At 36.9% G+C, this 20468-nt stretch overlaps 1 protein-coding gene across 2 annotated transcripts in view; it reads left to right on the forward strand.

Annotated features, from left to right (window-relative positions):
* KCNH7 (potassium voltage-gated channel subfamily H member 7) overlaps positions 1-20468 on the forward strand; it is a 223188-nt gene that overhangs the window by 195242 nt on the left and 7478 nt on the right. For both annotated transcript variants that reach the window (XM_017836297.1, XM_017836298.1), the window contains 3 exons: positions 730-935; positions 3553-3652; positions 16679-16942. In XM_017836297.1, the coding sequence (XP_017691786.1) occupies positions 730-935; positions 3553-3652; positions 16679-16942 (570 nt within the window). The remainder of the gene's footprint in view (positions 1-729; positions 936-3552; positions 3653-16678; positions 16943-20468) is intronic.

Here is a 20468-nt window from a genome sequence, read left to right on the forward strand (position 1 = left end):
CTTACTTTAGAGGATATTTTCACTGGTCTATTGCTGCAGCTGCTCTGCATTGATGAAGGTCAGGTGAAGATTTGGCAAAACTGAACAGTTAAATAGAGATGACAATTTTAACAAACAGGTAATGTGAATGTGGCAACATTGACTGAAAGGATTGTAATGGTATCAAAACAGAGGCAGCCACATTTAGAGAGCATCTTCAAAACAACTTCTGCATCTTAGAAGTTTTGCATTCCCTCTGAAAAATGTAAATGCTAAGTAATTTTCTACTAAAATGTATTTCAAGTGTGGTCAGTTCCTTCATGTAATTCTTAACAAAATGATATTAAAGGCTAGATAGCTCCTGTACTGGACTGAACAGTAGAAATTGCATCTTTGTCATCTAACAATGTGATTTAAACCACCAAATAATGTTTTTAAAGAAAGAACAAAGGAAACTGCTCTAGTCATGTTGTTTTGATGAAACTGAAGAAAAGTTGTGATGAAACTAGATTTTGCTTTCACTTAGTCCAGTTATATGCCTATGCATTTTCATTGATTTTGATACTTTCACTTTTAATATTTTATGATTTTACTTTTTCTTTACAAAAATGCATGTTCAATTGTAATCTAATTGTATCACTTAATGTAAAATCAAGTATTCTATGCCACTATCATAAAGAAATATATTATTGAATTTAATGGTTTGTTCATGTTTAAAATAATAATCTCCATCTAATTTTCTCTCTGCAGGGAAAAATGATATTTTTGGAGAGATGGTACATCTTTATGCAAAACCAGGAAAGTCAAATGCAGATGTGAGAGCTTTAACTTACTGTGACTTACATAAGATCCAGAGAGAAGATCTGCTAGAAGTTTTGGATATGTACCCTGAATTTTCTGATCTCTTCCTCACCAATCTAGAATTGACCTTTAATCTGAGAGATGAAACTGCAAAGGTACATATAATAAATGTGGGTTTTTTTCTTCATACTGGGCCAAATCTGTCCCTCAGTAACAAAACTTCAAAATGGCATTTGAATAACCAAGGTTAGAAAAATTAAAAGCTAAAATCCTGAGGCCAAATCCTATATTAAAAAAATATACTCACCTGATTTCTCCTACCGAAGTCAGTTAAACATGGCAGAAGTCAATGAAATTATTCAGATGATGTTAATCTAACAGGATTTGGTTCTATATTTAAATAGTATTAAAGCTTCACCCAGAGGGATTTTGTTAAAGCCATGGAAAATATGGTTTTTTTCAGATGACTATAGCCTAGGTCACCACAAGGGGAACTTTTGACACTAAATATAATTGTACATCCATAAAATAAGGATAAATCAGATTATCCAGATTCATTCTGTGTATAGCAATAGAAAATATTTAATTGCCTTTCAAACATGAATTGTTACTTCTCTTATCTTGGAGTGCACTCTACTTCCTAGTAGACTAAAAATTTACAAGGGCCTTTTCAAATTTCAGTCAGTCTTCATATTTGCAAGGATTTCTTCGTCTCTTTTTTACCACAATGACAGTCCTAAATGTTCCCTTTTGCACAAATTGCATCTTCAGGAAAGTAAAAAAATCACCAGCGTTTCCTTATTTCAGACTGACAGGGTGAGTCTGACTTGGGAAAGAAAGTGGACGTTTGGCCAAAAAGGGAGTGGGGAAAGGCAATTGCCGAGCTCGTGCTACTGAGGCTAAAGCCTTCCCTGCAAGGTTGCAGGTACCACCAGACATGGACTACACTGCCCACAGAATGACTAGTTCCCACTTCATTATTTCTGAGATACTGTTATTTTGTGGTTTCCAACTATACTTTAAGGGAAAACAGAGGTTGAGTGAGAAGGAACTAACATATTCTGGCCTCAAAGGCCTTCTGAAAAACAAGGGGAAAAGAGCACTAATTTTTAGGCTGTAAAAGATAGGGACATCTTTGCTAATTACATGTGGATCTTTATTTTTTAAAAAATTAAAACAAATACAACTTCTGACAAGAAGTATCACTTCTTTTTATGATGAACCCTTTTAATAAAATATCATTCTGAAAATAAAAGACCAATTATATTCTTTATTTTCAAAGTTATCCTTTTTTATGTATTGTAAAGGTCATAATTATTAATTACATCTGAAATACAATACAATAAATGTATAGTCTAGTGATAAATTTAAGTTGAAAGTGAATATCCACATATTTGAAAAATTCTTAGAGGATAAATTCACATTAATGATTTTAGTCTGAGCAATTACTTCTTGCTTACATTGTCATTAATGTTTTATCATTATTTTTTCTTACATCTGAGTAAATTGAAAAAAAAGCCATCTTATGTTTTGTGGTGTAAAATACAAAGAAAATTCACACTGCTTATGTATCTTAGAAATTCGTCAGTTGTTATTTCTTACTCCTGTACCACCACTAAGGAAAAAATCACTGTTCTTCACAGAAACAAAGAAGGGAGGAGAGGTTCACCCATGCTTCTGAGCTTGCAAAATCATAGTTTTTAGCAATTCCACTTACTTTCCACTGTCTATTACAATCCAGAAAATCATCCCCCAAAAGATGCAATGAGCACATTCTCATCTTCAAAACATCACTCAGATCTAAATTTATTATCTGAATAATAGGTGCTTATGCCTCAACTCCTGCTCCTATGCTCCTGTTTGTGTAAAAGCACCTTTTTCATCCTGCAGTTATTCTACCAGTGGGCCACCATTGTAAACCTCACCAGGTTTACAATGAACAGAATAGCAAAAATGTAAATGCTTCCCACTTCTTTCCCTCTGCCCTTCTCCCACATGCCAGTTTGCTTACTTCAGGGGTGTGAGAAACCTTGCTAGCACAGAGAAGGGAAGTAGGTTGAAGTCAATGCCATAGGTATGTACACAAAGAGCTCAACTGGTGTTATATTTGCTTATTTGGTATATATTTGCTTATTCGGTTTTAAGTAAGTAGGGGGGAAAAAAGAGTTAAATGCATCTTGGTTTTATTAAGGAAAGAAAGCACAGCCTGTAAGATGAACAAAAAAAGGCAAGATTGGGTTCTGGTATGGAATAAGTATCTGAATGATCTAACTCTGATAGAGAGGAAGGAAAGGCCTAGAAAGACAAAACAATGAGGGATAAAGTGCCTCTTGCTTGTAAGCCTTATATTTACTGTTGTAAAATTTAAGCTTTATAATCATTACCATGTAGTTAAATATAAATATAATTGCACGTTACTTCTTGCAATAATGTACATTCTCTGTTAGAGGTTCTTAAACCACATGTGTGCAAGTTCATGGAAGTTGATAACACGTGAACACATGTATTTTCATGTAAACTTATTATCAGGTTAATTTTATTTCACCATGAGATGGTGACATTTTTGGTTTGGGTCAATTTGTATAAACTTTTTAATGTTAGCCTGGGGCAATACCATTATCTGGGGATGGAGAGGTTGATGCAGACTGACTGTAATATTGCCTTTCTTAAAGCTTAAAGCTTGAACATGATTAATAGTCAATCACCTATTACAAACCTGCCCTCCTTAGATGGGACTAATCTGTCATTTTGTTTCATATTTCATTAAACAAGTCTGACCTCGTAATAAGATCACAAACTACTAATGATACAGATGGAGATAACTGCAAACTACGAAGACGGAAATTGTCCTTCCAAAGTGAAATAGAGAAAGGTAATTAACTTCATTTCTTACTTTAGACAGCACTGCTTCATTATTCATTGGTATTTCACTTGGTAATGCTGGGTACATTAGGGTCCCATGTTGGATGTTACTGCAGCAGCCCTTGAGAATCCAGCTAGGCAGTAAAAATACTTGGTGCATTATCCCCTTGGTGCATTTGAGCTTATGCTCAAATAGAACTAGAAGATAGATGTTTCACCCTTCCATGACTTCACATCTATCTGTGCAGAGCTGTTCAAACATTAAGCTACCTTAGTGCCTTTGAAATATACATATATATATGTATATTATCTCAAACAATATTTATTTTCTGAGACAGGATGTTTTAAACTCTTTGGAGAACCTAGTCTATTGGATTATTTAATTTCCTCAGAAAAGTGCTTTGTTGAACTTAATGCTAGGTAGTGTTTCTCCCTGGAATTAAAATATTTTAAAATTTTAAATTTTAAAATATTTCAGGACACAGTAGATTCACCATATTCCAATTTTTATTCATATAGTAATATGTAAAATGTTGTCCTGGCAAAAGTTCAGGTAATGTTTTATGTACTTACATTTGCCTTAGTGGCTTTTGGAACTAATGAAGGAAAATTCAGTTAAATATTAAACTATTTCATTAGTATTCAGTACTGCTAAATACCAGGAACTGTAGATAGTAGCTATGGTCAAACAGCAACAGTCATGAAGACAGCTAAACTGATACTTGTAGGATTTTCATGTTTATGTAGGAAAAACACAATTCCTTTAATAACATCACACATTTATGGCTGAATGGTTTGTCTGATAAATTACTGTTTCTGGTGTGCCTGTCTTTTACACTCCACAGTTAAACTTCAATCCTAAATACAGCATAATACCAATTTATAGAGTGGCAGAGTAGCTGATAATAAATGGGAACACTTTAAACATACATAGCAAGTATAATGCTTGATGAAGAAAGGCTCTAATCCAGAGTGTGGCTATTCAGAACAATGACATTGCTGTTTGATCAGAGAAGCATCTTTAGGGCAGGAAGCCAAGACTGACAACAAATCTGTCAGGAAAATGTCCCCATGAAATATTCAATCTGCTCTTCACAAAGAATCTGTTGACAGAGGTGCTTTGCCTGACTAACCTTCACATTTCTTATGAGAAAACATATGCTGCTACCTAGACAAGATGGAAGTGATCTTTCATGCTGTGCATGCTGCAGAATTACAAATAAGCTACTCAGGTGTTAATGTGGTTCCAAGACCCCTAGGCTTTTATCATTCTTGTCCAGTCAACTACACTGAACATCCTCTTTGAAACATTTATTTACATTACTTTTGAAAGAACATAATTTCCTACTGTTTTGTCTCAGAAAAAGATACTTCCACCATTGGGGAAGAAGAGACAAGACTGACGACAAGCTCCTTAGTCTTGGCAATGATTGTATACCACCTGGTAATGTCTGAGTTAGACAGAAGTGAAGGCCATCCGAGGAAAGGATGAAATTGTAAGAGTCCTTTGCAAGAACTGCTTATTCTTTTGGCCCAGTGCCTTATTGCCCCTCTCTGGTCTCTGCTCAGAGACCCTACACATTCCCATAGCTGCAGCAGACACCTCACAGTCATAGATCTTCAGGGTCCTTTTCTGTGGCCCATCCTACATCCTCTATGAGGCTGTAGAGTACTAGACGTAATACTGGCTTGTAAAGTAATATTCTATTGATTTCAAGACTTTAAATGTAGGAGATAGTGGCATCATATTTTGATCCAGCATAGTGAATCTATAATGATAAATATTTGGGGTGATCCTGCAGAGTTTTTCAGAAGAACTGGAGTAGAAAAGACAGAGTTCCTGAACAAACAGCTGGTAAATACATTTCTGGCCACAGTATGCCAAATGATAAAAAAAAAATGTGTTATATCACTACTTTTAACAATCATATTTTGTTTTCAGAACTACAGTTTGAACAGGATAGAGACACCCAACATTCTAACTTTTATATTCTGATATATTATTTTGTATTTATTTGGGGGTGCTCATGGAATGGTCTTCTTGCTGGCATTCTTTACTTTCATCTGTTGACCTTCTAGCATATTATGCAGCTTGAAATTGCATTGTTTCCATCTTTAGTGTAATCATCAGGGTTTTTCTCCATTTTGGAGTGCTAAAAATGGGATTGTGTTATCTCAGCCTTTAGTTCATGCTAGCCTGATTTAGACCTTTGTTGCCATGGTAACTTCCTGCATGAGTTTTTCAGGGATTAAACCAAAATCAACACAGCTCTCTGTTATGTTATGCATCTGCAATTAGTACCACTATTTTTCCAATTCCACACAAGACCTTCTCACTCAACATACACATATTTCCACCATTTCTTACCTGTGTCAGTGAAAATTGATCTCAGCTGCTAAGACTAGTAAGGGCTCTGTCATAACGTGATTTTAAAGGGTACAAGACTATTCAAGAGACCGGCTTGTTCTCCGACTTCCAGAATGGGTTGCAATACCATAAGAGGTCACCTTCAAAAATTAATATACACACTAGATAGTGGTTTGTACTCGCTCCCACCCAAAAGACATTCACTGCAGGTCTTTCAGAATAGGGGAATGATACTTCTTGCACAGGTGCAGGTGCAGACTTAGCCAGTTGCCATAGATGCTTGACAGTCAGCCAAGAAACTCTGTGACTGCTTAAAATTAGCAGCATTCCTGCCTGGCAGTTCCAAACAAAGCTCTCAGTTGGGCTGGCAAGTTAGTCTCTTGCTGAAAACTGAGGGACAACAAGCTGCTCCATCTATATCCAGCTGCCATTTTCAACAGTGCAGAATACAATCCTTTCTTGCCCATTTCTCATTTTCCTCTAGCAGTTCTGCAGGAATTTGCTAATTTCAAGGGAAATACATTCAGGTAAGAAGTTTCTGTTTACATGAATATGAAATCCAATAGACAGGTGAAAAATGCAGAGTGTAAGTAGGCTCACTGAAAGCCTGAAAACTTGAGGCTCTGAAAAGACTTCTGGAGAGTTCAACCATTATCACTTCTGCTAGTATCTTTTCTAACTTTTTGTTAATGTTGGCTCTAAATGCTTAATCTTCTTGGGACAGTTCCAGTGTCAGCTGGCCCAGGAAACTCATAACAAGGAAATTTTAGTTCCATGGATGTGAATTTAAAAGGCCACAAAAAGTTCTCACAAAATCTTGTTAAACTGGATCTTGCACTTACCCATGCTGACACAGGCTGTAGCAATCAAGTGGAATATAAAATACATCTTGAAGTGTTTCATTTTTAGAATGTTGTTAAGTAAACTCATATAGTGCTTAATTTTAATTTGAAGAGTTATGTTTCCTGACCAGACTTTTCAAAAAGTGTCTACTGATCTGTTCTCAAAGTAAGCACAGAAGCCAGAGTTCTAATAAACTTCTAAATGAATTTTGATTAGTATAACTACCTTAAGTGTGCATTGCTTGTAGGTAATGCTCAGGCTAAGAAGCCAAACCATATTAACACAGCTTTATTACACAAGGTATCCAGAGGCCATGGCTCTGGATATAGAAGAGAAGGAAACCTTTCAGGAACTGGTTCTCCTACCTAAAACTATGAAGTGGAGTGGTTCTAAGATAATGGGGAAACACCCCCGTCCCTGTTCCTTCCCATTCTTGTCCCCTTCCCCAAGTTGTTTATCTAAATGGTTACTTTAGAAACAGATGACTCAGCCAAGCACTGTGCCGTGTCCCCAGAAAGAAAGTAGGGTAAGAATCTGGAGAAAAATTGAAGCTGTTACTTAACTGTGTTAAACTGTTAGCTCTTTGTTGATGCAGTTGACTTGGGCTTAATTAGAAAAGAGTTTCTTAATATTCAGCTATAGTGTTAGGTCCTTAAATGACCAGGAAACAGCTATGATATTGGCAGGTAGCATATGGCTGGAAACGAGACCTCAGGTCCCAAAATCTTACCTTAAGCATGAAACCCATAACAGGAAAGTACCTGGTCAACAGAGAGCCCATCAGCGCAGTGTTCCATCTGCTCCTATTATTGCTGTTGTTATTGCTGTTACCACAGTGCCTAGGAGGTATCTCAGGGAGCTTCCAGAGAAGAGTCTTGTTTCCAGGATTTGTTTCCAGAGAGGTTGTTTCCAAAGGCCAAATCTGGTCAAAATGTTGTGTCCAGTCACATATACCTATAGCCATTCTTCAGAAAAAAAATTAGTAATAATACTGCTACAGTGAAAGCTAAATTCATTGTAAAAGAGAAGAGTAATCTAAGCTTGATAGGAAAACTGTTTCGACCTTTCATTCTGAAGTGCATGGTTATGGTGGTTATAATTTTAATTTCTGATTTTTTTAAGTATAGCATTATTTTTTGAAGTATAAATTAAGAATTGTCCTTCCATCATTATCTGATTAGCATTAAAGTTGATACAAAACCAGACAGAGCAAAGAAAATGCAGATAGAAGGCTGTCCCTCCATCCCCAGCATCTCATTGTACTGAAAATTGCACAAAAGAATAAATGAGTTATTTCATACTCACTCCAGCTTTGAAATTCTTGGCTTTTAAAATGTGTCTCAAATTCAGTTATTCAAAACTAGCTCTTTTTTAAGTCCATTTAAAAATAGGAACATGGATCCCTACGGAAACATTATCCAGACTTTAGTCCATGATGGCTGGGGAAGGTTTCAGTGTCTTCTGTTGTTCCCTATTTCCAGAATCACCCAAAATTTCATAGGTCAGATAGGAAGCACAGCAAAGGACACATTAACTTACCAAACTCTCACAAGAAGCACTGATACAGAACAGTATTCAAACAGCTCTCTCTGGTACAGTTCATTTCCTCCATCATTATCTAATCTACGGGAACCTTTCACCAAAATTTCCAGAACTTGCTATGAGGATGGAATTTCATTAGTTTATATCTGTATTTATATCTATCTATGTCTACAGTATATATATATATAAAATGCAGTCTTAGGAACTCCCAAATTATGAATGAAATTGGAATTCAATGAAGTTTCTATCATTAAAAAAAATTATAGAAAAAGAACTCTAAACCTTTTTACTACTGAGAGGAGAAAATGTTTTAGCCTTCCTAAAATACTTCCAGTAACCTACTTTTCTTAGAAATAGGCATCTTCCTGCATAGTTTCTAGACAGACAACATTTTTCCTTGGTGTTAGTCAAATACCACACACGTATCTGACAGTACATTTGTAAGTAGGGGGTCCTAAAGATAGGTGGGAAATTTGAAGGGAAACATAATGAGTAGAAGTGAGGAAGAAGGAGGAAAACAAATATGTGCTGAAGACTATAAGGATTTCAACAGCTCTGGTTTGAGGAACTATTGTAGGTCTCTGGCATTGTTTCAGATTTTGAGGTCTGACAGGTCTACAGACGTCTAATTGAAGGTGCTAAAGCAGGACTTCAAGATATACAAATTCATGTGTCTGGTAGAACTTAGACAAATTACAGATTCACAGAATCACAGAATATGCCAGGTTTGAAGGGGGACCCACAGAGGTCATTGAGCCTTAGGCCTGCACAGGACCACCTCCAAGAGTCACACCATGTTGCCTGAGAGTATTGTCCAAACGCTTCTTGAACTCTGTCAGGCTCCCTGGGGAGCCTCTTCCAGTGCCCAACCACGTTCTGGGTTAAAAAATTTTTTTCTAATATTCAACCTAAACCTCTCATGACACAGTTTCAGGCCATTCCCTTGGGTCCTGTCACTGGTCCCCACAGAGCAGAGATCAGGGTCTGTCCCTCCCCTACCCCTCACAAGGAAGTTGTAGCTGCAATGAGGTCTCCCCTCAGTCTCCTCTTCTCCAGACTGAACAGACCAAGTGACCTTCCCCTCAAGGCCTTTTACCATCTTTGTTGCCCTCCTTTGGACACTCTCCAATAGCTTAATATCTTTCCTATATTGTGGTGCCTAAAACTGCACACAATATTCAAGGCGAGGTCGCACCAGAGCGTGACGATCCCCTCCCTCGACCGGCTGGTGATGCTTTGCCTGATACCCCCCGTGACATGGTTGCCATCAACCAGGACCCCCAAGTCCCTTTCCAGGGCACTGCTTTCCAGCATGTCATTCCCCAGTCTGTCCATACATCCAGGATTGCCCCATCCCAGGTGCAGAATCCAGCACTTTCCTGTGTTGAATGTCATATGGTTGGTGACTGCCCAGTCCTCTAATTTGTCCAGGTCTCTCTGCAGGGCCTCTCTGCCTTTAAGGGAGTCAACAGCTCCTCCCAGTTTTGTGTTACCTGCAAACTTCCTTAGTATCCCTTCCAGTCCTGCATCCAAGTCGTTTATGAAGATGTTGAAGAGTACAGGGCCCAAGATGGAGCCCTGCAGAACTCCACTAGTGACAGGTCTCCAGTCTGATGGTACCCCATTCACTATTAGCCTCTATGCTCAACCTGTGAGCCAATTGCTCACCCCCCACCATGATGTGTTTATTCAGCTGTGTGCTGGACATTTTGTCCAGAAGGATCCCGTGAGAGAGAAGATTGAAAGGTTTACTGAAATCTGAAAAGATTGCATGTCCTGGCTTCCCTTGATCAACCGGGTGGGTCATAAAAGAAATCAGGTTTGATAAGCAGGACTTTCATCTCATGAAGCTGTGCTGCCTGTGACCTACGAGTGCATTGTCTTTCAGGTGTTTTTCAATACCTCCCAGAATAATCTTCTCCATAACTACCAGGCACTGAAGTGAGACTGACAGGCCTGTAGTTTCTGGCATCTTCCTTCTTGCCCTTCTTAAAAACTGGGACAACGTTTGCCAGCTTCCAGTCAACTGGGATCTCTCTGGATTCCTAAGACCTCTCAAAAATAATCAGGAGAGGTTTTGTGATCACATCAGCAGCTCTTTGAGGATTCTAGGATGAATCCCAGTAGACCCCATAGATTTGTAGGGATCCAGGTGGAGCAGCAGATCCCACACAATTTCAGGGTTGGCTGGGGTTGATCATCCTCACAGTCACAGTCCTCCAGCTCAGGGCACCGAGACCTCCTTGGTTCGTCATCTGTGTTGAAGACAGAGGCAAAGAAACATTAAGCACCTGTCTCTGTCCCTACTTGGGAGGTGACCATTCTCCTCCTGTAAGGGACCAACGATATTGCTATATTTCCTATTGCCATTATTGTACATGAAAAAACACTTTTTATTGTCCCTCACATTTCCAACAGCTTCAACTCCATCTGAGCTTTGACCCCATGGATTTTCTCCCTACAGTAACAAGCAGCATCTCTGAATTCTTCCCATGTCACTTGAACTTGCTTCTGTTGGGCATACACTTTCCTTTTTTGACTTATTTCCAAGAGAAGGTCCTTGCTCAGCTAAGCCGGCCTTCTCCCTTCCTGCTTGACTTCTGACATTTGGGAATTGCCTGCTCCTCTGCCCTTTAGAGGTGATGTTTGAGAAGTGACCAGCACCTGCAAAAACATTATCCCAGGGGACCTTACTTACTAATTCCCTGAACAGCCTGAAGTCTGTTCTCCTCATGTCCAGAGCTGAGGGTTTGCCTTGGCACTTTTTCTCCTGCCAACAGAGATTTTAAACTTTCTTATCACTTCAAGTTATTAGTTATAAGGACTTTTATGATTTAACTTTCCTTAAAATGTGGGGGTTTTTAATTTCTCTACTATTTTGTCCTCAGGGATGTATTGGTAATGTGTAGATGTTGAAACAAGCTGTGCTTTCGGCAGGCACTCAAAAATGTTTGTGAAGGTAGCACTTCTCAATTTACCAGTCATGACCTGAGATGATCTTGACGGCAATACAAGACTGACAACAGACAAATTACTCTTCAGCTGAAAAATGGTAGAATGCTTTGTTCAAGTTGTTAGTCTTTTGGAATGCACCTTCAGGACACCTTTCCTGGAACATGTTCCTTGTCAGGATATGAGTTGAGAGTGGGTTTGACAAACATCCAGAGTCACAATATGCAGCATCTGGACTCTGAGGCTGACTACCAAACACTGATGTTTGAGAAGAGTTAAATATCCCTATAGACAAGACCAAAATCAGTTTTCAGACAAATTTTCTGGTAGCAAAGGTGGAGTAGCTTTCATTTCCAATTTTGCATAGAAAATGAAGTCCTGAGTTTTATCTATTCCTCATTATGCATTTGTAAAGATTGTGGAGATCACGTCCTTCTCTCACTGGAAAATAAATCCACTAAAGTTCCTCATACTGTTTACCATAAGACTCGTTGCAGTCCTTTATTTCATATATATGTATATATGTCATATAACAATTTCATTGTTTTAATAATCTATCTCAAAGGAATATAAATTACTTTAACATTTTTCTTCTATTCTTAGATAAAGGAACAATATGGCAAAAAAGGTCCACCATGTTGCTTTAACATAGCAACACTTATCTATTGAACGACCAGACACAGTTGCTTTTTATTTTCACATTTACAGGCAGTCAGCTTCCTCCTTTTTCATACTCTTCCATTATCCAGTCTCCCAGAAGGCACTCAGCTGTACATTTAGAAATGTACTCCATACCAGTCACATTCAACTAAGTATGAAGCAAACAGCAATAAAAAAAAAAAAACAGGAGCATTTTAATTAGCAGTTCAATGATCCTAAACTCCCTGACTGGCATTCTGTAGAGTAGTTTAGTCTACATACCACTTGAATAGACTTCTCTGGAATCACCCCTTGTATACTGGTCCTGCTCCATGGTACCAGCACTTTTTGATATTAGATAAATATTATAATATTCTTACATCATCATCATGGCTAGGCTTCACAAAAGAAGATTTGAGAAGGCTCTATCCACATTTGTTACAGGAGTAAATATTCTTACACCATTAAGTGAAAAACCGTGATTTCAGGAACTAGAATTACCATTTTCCCTGACTGATTTTATGCTGCTCCTCATCTATATGATGAAAAACATAGGCATGGTTTGATCACCAGTGTTCAAATTATGCATCAAAAGCTTTTGAGCTTTTGATCTTTGAATTTTGCACTTTTTCAACCCTGCTTGTGGTATTGCATTTAATATACCATCTGAGCTGCTTGGTCACTGACTTTTCCTTCAACATATTTGCTGCCTGTGGTGCATGGGTGGGCACATAGGCATTTTTCTGCTCTCTGACAAGGTGATGAACATTTTAAATTAAAGAACACATATCAAATCGTCATGATGACTAGCAAATACTTTGTTCATACATAGAAAGATAGATTGACCATCACAGGAACAATCTTCTTCTGAACATCACACAAGAAGAGCTTGTAACGGTTGAATCGAAAAACTTGCTGGGAATCTGAAGATCTCCAGACATTTTGAGCCATTAACCATTTTTCCATCCAAGTCACAGTGGGCATTTCTCCTCACCAAAGAATGTACTTGGTGTAGTGTAAAATAATATGGTAGGTTTTTTCAAAGGAAAGAGAAGATGTCATTTCTGCGGAACAGATTAATAGTTATGCAGATCATGTTAATGATGAGGATTGTCTGTTTTATGGTTTGGGATATAAATTGCTTTCTGTGGGAGTAAGGAAGTCATTCACCTCATTTCCTGCACAAAATTGAATTTGTCTCAGCATATTACAAGAGTTTTTATTGGATGACTGAAAAGAGAGTAAAAATCTACCACCTTCTGAAACACTAGGCTACATAGCTGGCCTGATTAAGTATGACAAATTCCAGTTAATGAAATTACAGCAGTATTAAACCATGCTTCTCCACATGTAATAAATTACTGACACTTTCACTAATATCGTTTGCAGCAGACTAATACATTAAGAGAAAATGTATCTAGATCATGCAGCCTGGCACTGTCTGAATAATGCAAAATTTTGATACTACAGACCATGTCACACAAAAAAACCCTATCTGATCTCTGGTAAGCATCCCACCAAGTTGGATTTTAATGCCAGTATTTCTGTGAGTTAGTGTCATAGATATATGACCCAGACTTGTGACAGTCCCATTTCTTCCCTTCCTTTGCCAGTGCACGCACAAAAAGCATGACACAAACCTTCTGATAATTACTTCGAAGATTTTGGAATTTCCGGACAGCAAATGTCAGAGGACATTGCCTATGAGCTTGGCAGGCATCCAAAACACATAACAGGCCAAAAGTCCCATAAAGAGTATAAATGATGTTTGTACATGTTTGGTAAAGCAGGAAGTTACAAAGTAATCATCTTCAGTAAAACATAGTTTCTAGCAATCAGAATCAGAAAGTGAAACTTGCTTTAGTGCAAAAGGAAAGAGGAAGCACTAGAATTTGGGGGGGGGTGGGAAGGTAGGGTTTAATGATTACATTTGGAAGCAGAATAGAAAGGAAAAAAAGAAACCTTTTGAAGCCTGGAGTCTGTATGACAGAAAGTGAACTTATCCATACATACACAGATAGAAAACTTCTCCTCCGGAAAATTCATTCCAAACCAGTTACTGGACTTCATTACGAAAGGAATGAGAAACTGGAGACATTCACATTTTGAATAAAGCACTACCTAGATATTATTTGTAACTTATTTTCCACTGAGCTACAGAGGCACTGCTAAGGTACAGAGTTTCCATCGTCATCAGGTCCTGAAGAGTTAATTAAAAAGAGCAGTTTCTATTTTAATTCATGCTCTAGGTGCAGAGTATCACAAGATTATCCTCCAGACAGAAGAATCTTTAGCATTAAATATGAGTCTTTTAAAAAGAAAACAACTTTTGACTCTCTGAGTGTAGCCAGATGGCTAGAATATAAAGCAATGGCAGTGAAGCCAAAGATGTCTATTTTGAAATAGATCAGCTGATGAACAAATCTTCCCTGATTTCAATAGGCAGGACCCTAAATTCAACATATTTCTGCTTTCCTTTTCATGACAGTGAGTTCATTATATTTGGGCAGCATTTGGAAAATAATATGTTCTGTTGTTTTGATATAGATGGAGACTAAATGCAGGGATATCAACTCAGTAACCCTGGTTTTACAGCACTGTAACTATTAGCAGAACCTGGCTTCATGTTTCTAGATATTTTAGTATTTTATGAATATGACAGATAAGACGGTCTGCTACGCTTCAGCTCCTATACAGTTTTTTTCACTAGGATCTCAATGACCTCTTCTTAAAATGAGTCCACTGATTGATTTGTATTCCACAGAGTGCTCATTACAGCTGCCGTTAGTGCACAAAATCCCATGAACATAAAGAATTACCCTAAAAATTGGCAATTTCAAGCTTTCATTAGAAGGTCTTTTTCACAGGTTGAAGTCAGTAAAACACTAAGTAATTAAGACAATTTACTGTAGCGTGACTGTATGTATTTCAGCATATATTCCCACAAGAAACTCCATGGAAGACATCTACAATAGAATTTTCTTATGAAGATTTCTTTTGTGCTGTTTTGGAGATGGAATTGCAGACAACATGGCACTTGACTTTCCAGCCTGAGCATCCCACAAGAGCCCCCAGTGCTGGTCCATTTGCAGTTGTGTTGACAGCTTTGCAGTAATAGAGTATCATCAGTATCACTTACAGTCAGCAGTCCTGCTTAACAGAAGCCAAATAAAGACCAAGGTTGTGTTAATCACCCTTGGAGACTCTAGAGGGTAAAGGAGGCCTGCTTTGTTATTGGATTTATTTTGTTCACCATTACCTGCCCTCACTGCTCACAAATGTCTGGACACTTGTAGGATGCTCTTTACAAATACTGCATCCTTTTTATGTGCAGACAAAGAGGATTAGATGAGGCCACAGTTTCATTTCCTTACAGTGACCAGAAAACAGAGAAGAAACCCAGGAAATATACTAAAAGCTGTATTAGCCACTGCCGTAGGCTGTAAAGACTACAGACATTCCAGAGCTATGTTGATTAGTAATTAGCACAAAGCAGATGGGAAATCATGCTGTCTCCCCAGGAAGTTAATGCAAACTAGTTACAGTATTTATATGTTGTTGAGACTACCCTGTTAAAATGTGTTTTAAATAAATAGCAGAACTGAAATTATCTTGACATTTCAGTTAAGAATACGTAAAACCAAATACTGAATTGGAAATTATCTTCAAGTTTATGCTGAAAAGAGATCAAGACTTCTCTGTATTCATAAATTATTGTTCTTGGGTTTAAATCCTATCTAATTTTTACAATGTGTTTTTAAAGGTATCTATTTTAATCTAGGCTTACTTGTCACTTCTCAAGAAAACTGAATCTCCTATTGCTCACTATAGGCCTTGATTGTGACTAATGAAAAATTCATTCTCAACTTGACTGGTACTCTGCTACCATATATATTACAGAATGTTGTGTACTTTTCTTATTCAAAAGATCAGATATTCAGATAATTGCAACAAATTCTAAAGGTTAAGGAATTTGGGCTGCTTTGGAAAGTTGTTTTGAGGCAATCCCGCAAAGTCAGACAAGGAACGCCCTTCTTTTTGTACCAACAGGGTTTCTCTCTACCCTATCACTCCTGTAATAAGTGTGGAGAAATACGTTCTCCATTTAGGTGGGCCCAGAAATTTTGGAGATGAGTGGTAGATCAATACATTAATGCGTTTCCTTCTTGAAAAAGAATAATTAGCAAAGACACTCTCATGTGAGAATTACTTAAATAAGTATTTCTGATATCAAGTCTAACATACATGACTCTTAGCCTGTCAAGACTGTGAAAAATGCCTGACAGTGAGAGAAACTGGAAGAGGGAATGAAATATTTTAATTTTTTGTAAACTTTGGAATATAAGGCTTCCTCAAATCTCATCCTTACTGGGGGAAAAAAAAAAAAACTACACAGGAGAGCCCTGTTGGATAAAACCTTTGTTGTTTTGATATAAGCAATTTTTTGCAAAATGAGTTAAGGTTTACAGACTATGAATCCTTACTACGTATGTGCAAATGCCTTCTAGACTTCGAAGGAAATTTAAATCTCCTCTTATAGAATAATCAAAAAAAGGCTTTAAAGTAATTTATTCTAATAGACAATGTACTTCCTATCTGATATAATAATCATGTGCATCCTCAGACCACAATAAACTAGAGTACAATTTCATGAACTGCTTATTATTGTACACACACATTTCTCTTTCACAGATTATTTCAAGGATAATGATCAGAGTGATCCTGAACCCTCAGGAGACACCACCAGATATTATCAATCTATTAAGAAACATTTTGAGGAGAAAAAAAGTGGGTCATCATCTTTTGTGTCCTCCATTGAAGATGAGCAAAAGCCCCTGTTCTCTGGGATAGCTGATTACCCATCTGTAACAGAGAAAACCACAGAGATGGACTTTGAAGAAGTGGATAATGACACAGAAGAAATTCTTATTAACAAAAGAAGCAATTCTTGCAAAGGTAATCCATCTGTTGCTATTTTGTAAAGTTTGAGCAAACATCTCTTTTATTCTGATTTACCAAAATAATTTTCTGAATGGTTTAATGATTCTTTACATAATATTTATTTTTGTGTTTCCTAAAAGCTTGAGAAAAAACATTTTAGATCAAAAATTATTATTTCTCAAGAGCATTAATGTAGTGGCTGTATTACAGAACCTCCAAAATGTCATTCAATGTTTTGTTAATAAATCATCTTGTAACTGAATTACCTTAGGAAAGTAATTTAAACAAACTCTTTAAAATTGTTCACTGGTACTGATCTTCACTGAGTGCCCATGGATGAAAACTGCACACAAAGCAGTAAAGAATCTCTCAAAGGGTGTTTTATGTGCCAAGATTGGATGACAGTAAAAATTGTAAAGAGCAAGATAAACCTAGTGATTGCTGCACCAAAAAAATTATTTCAGTTAACTAGTTTCATTCATGACACTGACAAGACACAACAAAAATTGAGTGAAAAAAATCATGCTGCACATGTTGGTTACAGTGCCATTACATCACACAGAACAAATCCTGGCTTCCATAAGCAACACATAAGAATAAAGATTTTGTATATGAGCTTTTGTATATGACAAATGATCAGAAAATATTAAGCAATCTCAGACACTTTTACATAGAGTTAAATCACATTATTAAAATTACATCTAATATACTAAAATATTAATTTTCTCAGCAATGCGAAGGAAATAAATGAAAACCTCTGGATTAATATACAACTTAAATACTGCTGCAAGTTCATTTGTAATTTTTTCAGTCTGAAGGGAAGAATTATTATTTATTGTTTAATGCTGTTTCCTCCAGCAGTTTCCATTGAGGCAATTTACCCATTTAACCACCATTCAATAAACTTTAGACTTTTAGACTATCATTTTAAATAAACCTAATGACGGATTAGACCAAACAATGATTTTTACATCTCAGAGGTATGAATATGTGAAGTCTGGTCTCCTCAAGTTAAAGCTCTATAAATCTGCACCACATAAACTTGTTGCATACATATTGCCATTGGAAAGCTTACCTTTCCCTTACCAATAGCCAGAAATGTGTCCTTGCAGCTATAGCAACATTTTCCAAGGCAACCTATTGCAGATTTTATTTGAGCTACATTTAGAATATATAAAGGTTATGTATTTTGATTAAGGCCACATTCTTTTTTCCACTTTGTAATCTAGCACTTCTAGTAATGTGTATGAAGGGTAATGAGCTTTCTTGAATCTTTCATAGAAACTTCAAGGTCAATATGATTAGCTTTGACTGATATAAATTTTAAACTAAATTCCTATTCCTGCTATTAATTAGAGATTGATTATAACTTACCATAAAAGTAGTTACAAACATAATGAAATAGTGAAATAGACTCTGCTTGTATGTGTCCTCATATATTATGGTACCTTATAAATCTTAGATATAAATTCACTTGTATAAAGCTACTCCAATTCATTACCACTGTGACTGATACATATTTAATTACCTTTTGTTTTGTTTTAAGCTTTCGTCATTAATTCAATGAATGGAAAGACTATTAATAATGTATTGTGTAATGTGGGCAGAAACAGTATAAACATCTCTCTCATAATCCTAAAATGCAACTTTTAACTTTAAAACATATGGCTCTTTTTTGAAGACCTGATAATTTTTCTGTAGCGGTTAGCTATATGTTAAGGAAAAATGCTATTTTCATTTGGTCATTATTTGGGCTATAAGATTGATTCTTGAATTGTTCAAGTGAACCTAGTTATACATTTATTGATTTAGTTCTCAGCCTAAGATTCTTCAGCCCCTGGAAGTCCATAGTTGATTACAAAGTTGCAACTGCTGCTGGGCTTTTCTGGGGTTAATTATGTATCTGGAATTACCTGAAAAGACACTTAGATCAGTACAATATCATATTTTATAGTGTATTACCTGGTTTACAGTGTGTGATCTTATGTTGTGATTTTGGTACCAATTCATTTGCTTTGTCACAAATTGAATGTCTATTAGAATAGTCTCCAAATACATATTCTGGGACAAAAAAATAGCTGTGATTTCCCTGGGATAACTATAGCATTGAAAATCTGTGATTTTATTGAATGATTTATTGTGAAAAATAATCAACATCTTGATTTTTACAGGAAATTATAAACAGCAAAATTTTCCTGAAATTCAATGCTTATAATTCCACCAGATTTATCACATCCATTGCACCTAAACCCATAGTTTGAAATTGTACCCCTGAATTTGTCATAGTCTGCTTTCTTCGGTTTGCTAAGAGCTTTCCAACTTTTCCTTGGACGCTGCAAATTGCGCCATGTGTGCCTCCTCAAACCAAATTACATGCTTCTGTGACACCCTTTATCTCTTTTCTTCTGTTGGCTTAAGTGGCTGAGAAGCTGAACAGGTTTCTGTGTAGCCAAGATGAAATCTCTTTCCCCTTCCTTCTTCCTGGCACACAAAATCAGTTATAGGTTATGTCAGACGAAAATCAAACACTCTCCACAGCTCCAGAAAACCTGCTAACACCTGGTAACCAAAGATCAGATAATGCAACAACTACCTCTCTCTGATTAAAAAAAAAAAAAAAAAAAAAATGGAAGTCTGCCCTTCCACTTGGCGTCATGTAGTGAGCACTCCCCTTCCTGGTTAAATCTACTTGAAATCCTAAATCTGAGCAGGCACTTTTTTTTTTTTCATTTCTCTTCACTTAGAGCAACACTGCTAAAAGATATGCTTGAAAAGGATTAGCTATTAGCATTTAGACAAAGCTCTTACATGTCATCCACACTGTGATGTTTTTCTCTTTTCTTTGAAACATGGGTCTGGCTGATACGGTTCCTTAGAAAAATTTCACAAGCATGAAGTGAATGTAACCTATGCTGAGTTATCAGCGTGCAGTGCCAAGAGTTAGGAGAAGCTCTGAAAAAACCATTCGAGGACTGATGTGGGATTCAAATCTGACTGCTGATGCCTTATAAGCAGTCAAGGATTTTTGTCCAGCTGTATGCTTAGGCAGCAGCCTGAGAACAGTAGGAACTTTTATATGTTCTATAAATTCATATAGTTAAATAACTACATATACAACTCTAAAGAGAGTTGTATTGAGCAGGTGTTAAACAGCCTTTTTAATCACAGCAGAGTAGAATGAGTGGTACTGAGCAATTTTTGACTGTTCACATGACAGATTCACCCAAAGTAAACAAAGGCTCAGAGTGGCAGGGAGAGCTGTAGAAAAAGCACTGTTCAACCTAATATGTCACCTGTGGGCTCTGCAAAGCTCACAGTGGTAAGTGACCTGATAAGTGCAACTAGTATAGCCCATGATAAATGATGTGTAATCTTTCACCATCCTGGTGAACAGGAGAAATGGCATAGAGCCAAGAATGTAAACTAATTAATAAATCCCCAGTGATATAAATTAAGTAAATTGAAAGAGGAAGGAGAAATAGCTCAAACCAGAAGTCCAAGCAAAAGGAAGGAGTTCTGTTTGGTGCTACCATGAAATGCC

The sequence above is a fragment of the Lepidothrix coronata genome, unplaced genomic scaffold (genome assembly GCF_001604755.1).
Source record: "Lepidothrix coronata isolate B3197 unplaced genomic scaffold, Lepidothrix_coronata-1.0 Scaffold274, whole genome shotgun sequence".
NCBI classification, from domain to species: domain Eukaryota; kingdom Metazoa; phylum Chordata; class Aves; order Passeriformes; family Pipridae; genus Lepidothrix; species Lepidothrix coronata.